Source organism: Anoplophora glabripennis, unplaced genomic scaffold, assembly GCF_000390285.2.
Source record: "Anoplophora glabripennis isolate ALB-LARVAE unplaced genomic scaffold, Agla_2.0 scaffold3, whole genome shotgun sequence".
In the NCBI taxonomy this organism is placed as follows: Eukaryota; Metazoa; Arthropoda; class Insecta; order Coleoptera; family Cerambycidae; genus Anoplophora; species Anoplophora glabripennis.
The window spans coordinates 68513-78672 of record NW_019416486.1 but is presented as its reverse complement, the minus strand read 5'-3'; the positions used below and the strand labels follow the sequence as shown (position 1 = coordinate 78672).

The following is a 10160-nucleotide window of genomic DNA, read 5'->3' as shown; positions in this document are numbered from 1 at the left end:
TGTCTTGGTATTATTTTAAGATGGGTATGGTTACCTTTTGGAGAAGGGAACACTTGAAATGCTTATGGAACTTGATAATAATTTTATGAGGGTGTCTATTTAAAATACAGGGTGTCCCAAAATTAATGCAACAAAATTTGGTCATAGATTCTTAAGACAAATTTAGGGGACCCGTATTTTTTATTGTTACCAAGTGGCCCCCTGAAGTCCGCCCCTCAGAATAATCTTTTTTTATATCTCAGAACTCTGTTGTACGCGAAACACCAAATTTGTTACAGTGTTTTTATGACGTGGAATTGATAGTGCTGCGTTTTTTTGGTGGGGAACCCCCATAAGACACTTTTTCGTGAGCCCCCTTGTTTTTGGAACCAAAAAAATTTGGTCGTATATTTGAATTTCTTAAAAATTATTTGTTCCCAAGAAAACCATTGCATTTAGAAACTTTTTCATCGCTTGATATTTCTTTCGTAAAACGTAATGTTTTTGAGAAAAATGTTGAATCACGATATGCATTCGATCACATTTTGACATTTGACATGGCTTTCTAATAATTTTTAATTAAAATATGCGACCAAATTATTTTTGCTCCAAAGGTAAGAGGACCCACAAAAAATTGTCTTAAGGGGATTCCCCGCCATTCCCGCCAAAAAGCATAGCACATCAGATTCCACATGTGATGAAACCCCTGTATACCAAATTTAATAATTCTCTTACAACAGGGTTCTGAGATATAAAAAAAAGACTATTTTTAGGGATGGATTCATGGGGCTGTAACTCCGAAAGAAGGGCCCACTTGACAAAAATAAAAAATAAGGTTCCCCTAAATTTGTCTTAAGAATCTGTGACCATATTTTGTTGCATGAATATCGGGACACCCTGTATAAAAAGAGCATTCTTGTATAACGCGGAATTAATCTATTATATTTTTTAGGGTCAGTGTATGTACAGGATGGGCCAAATTCCACAATTTTGGTGGCTGTCCCCTATTTTCAAAAACAATAGAAAAAATGTAGTAAAGAAGTTTGATCTAGATTTTCGAGAAAAATTAAATGGCAAAAATGGAATTTCAGTTTCTTGATTCCTTTAAAAGATAAAGATCATTTTTCTCTTTTTGGTTGTTTTCAATGATAAACTTTTCTGTTATGAAAATATGATTTTTGCAGTTTATTTACAGTTTTTTGCGTAGCATCTAGTAACGCAGGTGATACTATTCTGGTTTTTCAGTTATAACATGAATTTATATTTTTTTTAATGAAACATATTTTTGAATATTTAAAATTTGTGCAAAATTTTCTTTCCAAATTTTTTTATGAAATAGTTCAATAATAAAAAAAATAATTTTTGGTGCCTACTCTTTGAAGTAATTTGTGTAAATATCATGTATGATACACCTCATTTGAAAAGAAATTTTATGCAGATTTCAAAAACTGAAAAATACAGGGTGGGCCATTAGTGTGAGAAAGTAAAATAACTCCCTTGTTATTCATAATACAGAAAAAAAGTTTATATAAAAGTTGTACAGAATCAAAAAACCTAAACTAGAAAATTAATACGATACATACAGGGTGATGAGTAAAAACGGGACGCGCCAAATTTCTATATATAGCAATATAAACAGTGTAACATTTTAGTGCGGGGTTGTCAAGTTATGCAGAAGTTTGTTTATAGCTGAAAACTCTGACGTTATAGAAAAATGTCGTGTACACTGCTGGATACTATGTACAAAACTGTTTAAAAGAGTTCTTTTCAGGAAATAGGAGAAATTCTTCAAAAGTGTTGAATTTGGATTATCTTGTACAGTGTCCTCTATGGAACTGAAAATATAACTTTTATTTTTCATTTTACGAAAAAATAATTTTGCTTGTTTTAACAAAGTGTATTTTTAAGATGTAAACATATACAGGGTGTTATTCTCCTATTAACAATTAGAAATACAGAATATGTGGGCAATCTCTCGGATCTATATAGGGGACATTAAAATAACATGACAAGTCCCTATAAAAATTTTCCTTAGAGGGCCCCCCTACGAATAGAAGATAACTTTTAAAATACTTTGTGTAATTTAATTGTCTTTTAATACGATGGACAACAGATAAGGCTCCTTAAAAATTCACCCATGGAAACAATCTGGCTTATTTGGTTTGCCAGGGACGGACTAGCTGTAGCACAATAATGTCAGTTTTTTTACACCCTTTACGATAAAGGCATAAAAATGACATATTTTTAGATAGCTTGAACCTTAAACTAGAAAAAGGCACTATCTTGGTTGATATCAATAAAATGTTTTTGAGAAAAAACTATTTTTGCTTGATATGATTTTTATTATATCTGTATAGAGAAATAAACATGTAATTTGCATTCTTTCAATGCCTATCTAAAAAAATGCCCCTTTTATTTACATTTGTTTTTTCCTAAAAATAATTAAATTACACAAAGTAGAAGTAGAATTTTTTAACGAGAACTTTCACTCTTTTCAGTTCCATCTGTGGACACGTATAGTTACTCATAAATAACATTTAAACATAAGTCATTTATATTTTTCACGACAACGAATGCGTGAAGAGGTTTACCATTTTTCTCTCCATCGTCTCCCCCATAATAGTGGAATGCCCGATCACTTCTACTCTCTGTAAGTCAAAAACGACAACAAAATGTCCGATCGGATCACCCCTACGCTCAGCGGTCGCAACCGAACATTTTTTATTCCTGTACAATTAAAAAAAATGTTTAGTGCTGCTGCTATATTTTAATTTATTTCAATTAGTTTGTTATTCTATTTGCTTTATTTAATGCTCTCTGAATTAATGTCGAAAATATTTTAAACAAAAAATTGTTACGATACAATTTATAAAAATTAACCCCTAAAAAATCATTGGCATAGAGCAATTTTTCGAAAGTTATAGTTTCCAAATAGACACGGTTTTATTTCCAGGAGTGTTCATGAAAAATAAAATATTTGGATATGTATCTAAACCTAAACACTAGGGGATGAACAAGGGGTTAATAATTATTGCTTTGATTTCAGAATTACAGCTCACAAAGTAATTACAGACTGAAAATTTTATCTAATACAGCTGGCATAATTCTAGTTGATACTTGGGAATGGATAAATATCAGTTAGGCAAACTTGAATTGTAGCATTTCTTATCACCAGCGGCGGCGGTAGTACAAACAAACAGGTTTACGTGTTCTATAAAATCAGTATAAATGAGCGAAAAGTAATAAAGTAATATTTTACATTTTTAGGATAAAATACCTGTGTAAAACAACCACAAATACATTTTTTTCTATATGCGCTCGAAAATAAGTCGACAATGCTATTGTCATCTTCATAGAATAAATTAAGATGCAAAATTTGTTACTTTCTCTACCAAAACACCATTGTTCAACTAAATTTCAATTAATTTCATTTAAAATAAAATAAATAATAAATACAAATAAAAACAGAATGATGTGTTTTTGTAGAAAGAATTGCATTTTCAATTCAAGATAAAGCACTTTTTTCTGCATTTTAATCTTTTGTAAAAATACCTACTCTTTCAAACGACGGTGCCGGCTATAAATGACATAATATATGACCTGCTAATTATTTTACTTATTTGAAGCATTTAATTGCGACGCCTATGAAGAAAATGATTTTTACTCGTGTATATACACGCACATGTAAATCTTAACATATAAATTAGTGAATTATTGAATCAATACCTACACAACAATTATTGGAATATCAAATTTGAGGAATATAAATAATGACAATCTTTCTATCATCCTAGTTTGCTTACTAACTGCTTCAAAAATATCTTTTTATTGGGATTCAGGAAGTAAATAGTAAGTACAGAAGCATGAATTTCTGTTTTTTGTTTAAATAAAATTTGCGGTAATTTACGGCATTGTTCTAAAAACTTTCAGTTGAGTTTTCTTGTTTTAATAAAGGCAATATGATTTACTGATAATGATCTGAATTAATCATTTACTACTATTTAAAAATATGAGAAAATTATCTGATTTGTTTATGACATTTCACAAAGTTTTTAATGTTTGGATTTCTTCAGTAAGGGGTTGTGTAAAAAAACTTATTTTTCAAGATTGCATAATGAGAAATAGATAAGTACATGACTAAAAACATTTCAGACTAGGTTAATGTTTCAAAAACTTTTCTATTTTAATTTTCAAAACAATGTATTGGAATTATATCCAAAAATATTTATAATATATTCAAAAGAAAGAGAAACTATATATTCTCTATATAAACAATAAAAAAGGGAGACACAATGATATATGTACCCACTATAGTGAACGTTAAATGAAAAAACACATTTGTTATGGATTATCTAAAATCTAGTAATAAGCTAAGGGATAAATAATGATTGTTTCTGATTTAGATTACAGGTCAGGAAATATTAAATATAGACTGAAAACATTTGTTTAATACACCAGCTTAATTTTAGCTGTTAGTTTGGAATAGATAAATATCAGCTAAGCAAAACCAAATTGTAGGATTTATTATTACCAGTGCCGGTGATGGTACAGATTTTTCAGAGGGGCAGGTGGGTAGGTAAAACAAAATTAAAGTACCTGAAAGAGCCGAAAGTAATATATTGGATATCGTTACGTTAATTTGTCATTTGTAGTATTGCTTTTCCCTTTTTTTTCAAATTTTCTTGACATCAATAACATTAATTTTAAATACCTTATCAAATAAGGTATGAAGGTTTCAAAATCCATGAAACCTGAGGCGGCACTGAAAATACAAGCACTTAAAAAAAAGCAATTTATAATTTGTCCAGTTCCTAAATGTTTACTTATCTATTAGATTTAAGCATAACTAGAAACGATTCTAGGTGCTATGCTGAAAAATTACTATAACAATTTTTTCAGTTGGTTTCATAACCGGGATCCTAATTATAGCTAAACTGAAAACTCGACACTATGTCCAAGCCACAGATTGTCTGTCTGCAAAATACTCTGAAAATATTTCGCTTCTACGCAATGTTTCCTGAAAAAGACAAGGAATTGAACCCTGGAAAGTACCACTACGTTAAATTTGCAATCTTGGCATGTTTTAGTTCGGTAGTATTGATTGGAAGTTTTCTACACCTAATTAAAAGTGTGAATGGTAAGTATTTTGGATAAGAAAGTGTTTGCTATAATTTGTGGGCAACACGATTAATTGGACATTATGGATAGTGACTAGACCTAGATAGCTTGGGCAAAGTGATAAACATTATAAAGGACCACGCACCCAATATATGTGATTTTGGTTCCCCGTCGAATTGGTTGCAATAAATTTTTTTCGATAGTATTTGACCTTCTGATAAAAAGTTCTCACGGGCACAAAGCCCAAAAAAGCCTCCTAGAAGGTCTAGCAGTCGACGAGAGTTTGGATATATGAAAGATATGTTATTTCGCACATATAACACCATACTTGATTATGGTAAACAAGGGTATTTGGGGGCGCTGATTATAAATCCAAGGTCAGCTAACCTCCATCATGTCAGATTCAAGGTCAAATTGTGATTTTACCATTAGAAAAATGTGAAACAGTAGGTACATGGGTTTTTAAGGTCACTGAATACGAATATCGGGTTCGCTTAAGCCTATAAGGTCACTTAGAGGTCATTCTAAGTCATTTCAAGGCCAAACTGACAATGATTAAGCGCACCTCAGAATTGAATTTAGCGACATCAGCCTTGCCTTAATTGGCCGGATTCCAGCCTTGTCTCAACTGGCCGGGCCACTCCATCCTAAGTGGGCACCGGGAAATACAGCTGCGGCCTGCACTACTACATCCAGTGGTGGTGATAGATGAGGTTTTTGTAGGTATGGCTATGGCGAGTCGCACATAACTCTGTGCAAACACCATCCCGAACACGGGGTACGCGTAAATGCATTTTCTCATCTTATAAAAAAAAAATCTCATTAACTAGTTAGAGTCTAGCTTTCACTGACCTTGTCATAAAGTTCAATGTCACTGTAAAAGTCAGATTCAATAATAGCATGAAAGGCGTTTCAAGTATATGACAATTTAACGTGCTCTTCTTAAGGTGGCCATATCCCTGGCCGAGAAATGGTGAAATTTCTGGCATTTTTAGGTACTGAAATCTTGAAAAGTAATACGTGTAGAACAAAAGTAAGCACAGAAATAAAGTCCTTGATGTTTTGTTTATTCATTGTTACCATTTAAATTTACCCAAATAAAATAATAACTAAAAAAAAGCGTTTGTAAAACATGCGTTTTCTGTTATCCTAACCCCACATTTTAAGAATTATTTTCACGTACTTATAAATAAAAGTAAACAATTTTATATGTAGGACTAAGCAAGTAAATGTTATAAGAATATTTACATGTGGAGTTATGTCTAAAAAAGTTAGTATTTTCGTAGATTTCAGTACCTAAAACCTTGATGGTTTGATCGTTTTTTGCACCTGTTTATTCGTTTTACTGTGGCGTCTTTGAAAATACTCAGTGGCATGACATAACATTCCTATTATTTGATAAGCTTTAGATTATTCAGTTATTAAATGTTTGAAATTACTAACCTTTGCGGAAAACACTATTTAAAGAATATGGGGCCCTTAATAAAAGGTTCTTTCTCACTTTGTCCTTTAGATGACTTTAAAATGACCGCTAGGTGACCTTGTAGGCTTAAGCGAACCCGATATTCGTCTTCAGTGACCTCAAAAACCCATGTACCTACTGTTTCACATTATTCTAATGGTTTTTTCACAAGTTGACCTTGAGATGACCTTGAAACTGACATAATGGAAGTTAGCTGACCTTGGATTTGTAATCAGCGCCCCCAAATACCCTTGTTTACCATAATCAAGTATGGTGATACAGCTTGTGCGAAATAACATATCTTCCAAACTCTCGTCGACTGCCAGACCTTCTAGGAGGTTTTTTTTAGGCGTTGTGCCCGTAAGAATTTTTTATCAGAAGGTCAAATACTATCAAAAAAAACTGGTTGCAACCAATTCGACGGGGAACCAACATCCCATATATTGGGTGCGTGGTCCTTTATTATATTGAACGGGTAAATGCTTGGTCAGTGGGAAAAATTGACCCATTTTGCCAATTACCCCCGATAGATAAAAAATATTGTTAAATGTCAACAATTAATTATTATTCAATTGGGTTAGATTTAGTTAGAATGATATACAGAGTGTTTTTGATATCTCGATATATAAATTTGGACTTGGTTAGTCTTAGAAAGAAAGCTCTTCATACATATTTTTTAATTTTATTTACTTCGAGACAACTTTGAAACGTATAAAAGACTTATAATTAATTAATATCTTTCCAGCTAATAACTACTTGAGCTTGGATACGGATTTAATATATACACTTTCATTGGGAATAACCTTTGCCTTTTCGATTGGTTTTCTCTACAAAACTGAAGCTTTGGTTGAATTCTTCTTGTTCCTTTCGGACTTCGAGGAGTTTGGAAAGCCGCTCGACTTCGACAGAGACAACACATTTTACGACAGACTTTCTATCTACCATTATATCTACCTTGAAACTTTGGTATCAGGAATAGTAATCATTTCCACGTATCTCAACATGAACAAATGTCAAAAATTAAACTTAGAATACGGCTTAGATGAGATATGCGGGTTGTTTTCCTACACGTGGATGCCCTTTGAAATCGATTATTTCCCCATGAGGCAAATTTTCTTGGTCGTGCAACTATTTGGGGCTCACCATTTCTACATGATCGCCGGAATGTGCGCTTGGTTTGTTTTCGAGACTGTTCAACATTTCAGAATAAGGATTCGGCATGTAAATTTTCTTTTTCAAGAAGCTATAAAGGAGGAAGATCCTCAGAGGTGCAGGGAGAAGTTCAACCACGCTGCCAGATATCACGCGTCGTTACTTGGGTAGGTAATCTTGTAAAATATACAATAACAACTAGAATCAGAGAAGAAATTGTGATTGTGTTTCTGTGTTTCTCTAGCACTAAAAACATGTAGCAGGTAAGGTATGTGGTTTGCCATTTAGAGGAAGTTATATTTTCAGAAAAGAAAGAGTTCAAAGTTTCATTTGAGAAAACTTACAATACTGAAACCTTATCTGAACTCTAAACTTTGTACGATGTGTTTTAATTTTTTTCTTTAACATTTATTTTAACGTTGCTATTATCATTATTTTCAGATTCTGTCAAGAGCAATACAACGTATTGACGTATTTGTGTTGATTTGTTATTTTTATGGTCGGTGTTAAATAAAAACAAATATTATTAGTGGTTTAAAAGAATAATGGAGTGGCAATATGTTAAAAGCATATTTTATATGCAATGAAAGCGCACATGAGGCAAAATGTTTCTTAAGATGCGATGCTTATTTGTTTAACATTTTATTGGTCTTTGTTCGACGTTTTCATTGCCCTTGAAAGTAACCAGGTATAAAGTTATTATTATGCAGTAAATCATAAATAGTTTAGCTATTAAATATTTAAAATTTTTTGATTTTGTAGAAAATATTCTATTGTGGAAACGGAGTACTTAATTCTGTCACTTCATATCTGCATATACATAAATTTTATAGTGAAGACAAGTTTTTATAAAAAAATTATGCATATCGGGTGTTTCACGTCAACGGGCACAGTGGGCTGCCCAGAATAAAAATGCATCAATATTGACGTTCGACGTGTCAAAAGCTTCGTATTTAAAAACTCTATCGAATTCCGTCTGGTGATTTTAAAAAAACATCATGGCGGTTCCAGTATGGCGTCCGCAATCATGGAAAATTCTGTTTAACGAGCAATATTGATAGATAAGAAACATAAAAATACTGCATTGTAGACTGAATCATCATATCTATACGTTTTTGGGGTTGCTGATTTCGAATTCAATATTCATTAAACCCCATCTGGTCACTGTTCGTCCCTAACCTTAAAAATACTTCAAATCGTTGAAATAATGCGTTTCTACGATGAGTAACACAGTCTAACCACCACAATTTATGTTTTCGGGATCGCTGAAACCAATTCTGATATCAATATAACTTCAACTAGTCAGAGTTCGTGCCTAACCTCAAAAAAGTAGCGCAAATTGCTAAGATTACACTTTTCTACGTTTAGGAATGAAGTGTAACCAACATATCTTTATATTTTTGGGGTCACTGAATCGAATTCCTACATCCGTTTGAACCCAACTAGTCATTAGTCGTACCTAACCTCAAAAGCTATAATAGTTATAAAGTGCGACCACCATATTTTTATGTTTTTTTCCAAACGAGCATGTGATATGATGAAAGGTATGTTCCATATAAAAAGAACAAATCCTTTTTAGAAGTTCTGCATATTATACTAAAGAAAAGGTATTACAGACTTTATGTCTTAGCCATGATAACGGCCTCAACCCGATTAAACACAAAAAGCATATATTGTTTAACCTGTTGAATTTAAAAATATCGAAAGGACTGAAAGGACGGAATTAATTCTTATGTAAGCCTTAATCAATTCGGCAAATACTATTTCGAAATTTGTTTCAGTATGTGGATTCAGTCAATGAACTCAGAAATTAAAATGGTTTGATCAAAACCCTAATCAAAGTGTCAGCGCACCAGAGACTTTTTGAAAAATAGTAGCGTTTGAGTGATGCTATCCAATATTTCGTGTTTTTTATGTGTATCTTCAGGCGCCATATTGGAACTACCACGAGAGGGTTAGAGAAGTGATACGGTTTGGGCGTAACTTTTGTAAATAACAGATAAATCGGATATAATAATCAACTTTAATTTCTTTACCTGTAATAGATTATAAGCGATTTTAGTGATATTGTGATCAGACTTTATAACTCAACCAGAAAAAGTGTCATTTTAGTGATTTGGAATATTTTTTGAGGTTAGATACGACTAGTGACTAGTTGGGTTCAAAGGGATGTAGGAATTCGATTCAGTGATCCCAAAAATATAAAGATATGTCGGTTACACGCCATTTCTAAACGTATAAAAGTGTAATCTTAGCAATGTGCCCTACTTTTTTGAGGTTAGGCACGAACTCTGACTAGTTGAAGTTATATTGATATCAGAATTGGTTTCAGCGATCCGGAAAACATAAATTGTGGTGGTTAGACTGTTACTCATAGTAGAAACGCATTATTTCAACGATTTGAAGTATTTTTAAGGTTAGGGACGAACAGTGACCAGATGGGGTTTAA

At 32.5% G+C, this 10160-nt stretch overlaps 1 protein-coding gene across 1 annotated transcript in view; it reads left to right on the top strand.

Moving 5' to 3' along the window:
• The first annotated feature begins 4929 nt into the window (after window positions 1-4929).
• LOC108916984 overlaps window positions 4930-10160 on the top strand; it is a 7433-nt gene continuing 2202 nt past the window's right edge. Inside the window, exons 1-2 of the mRNA XM_023454695.1 lie at window positions 4930-5116; window positions 7305-7878. Coding sequence (XP_023310463.1) covers window positions 4930-5116; window positions 7305-7878 — 761 coding nt within the window. The remainder of the gene's footprint in view (window positions 5117-7304; window positions 7879-10160) is intronic.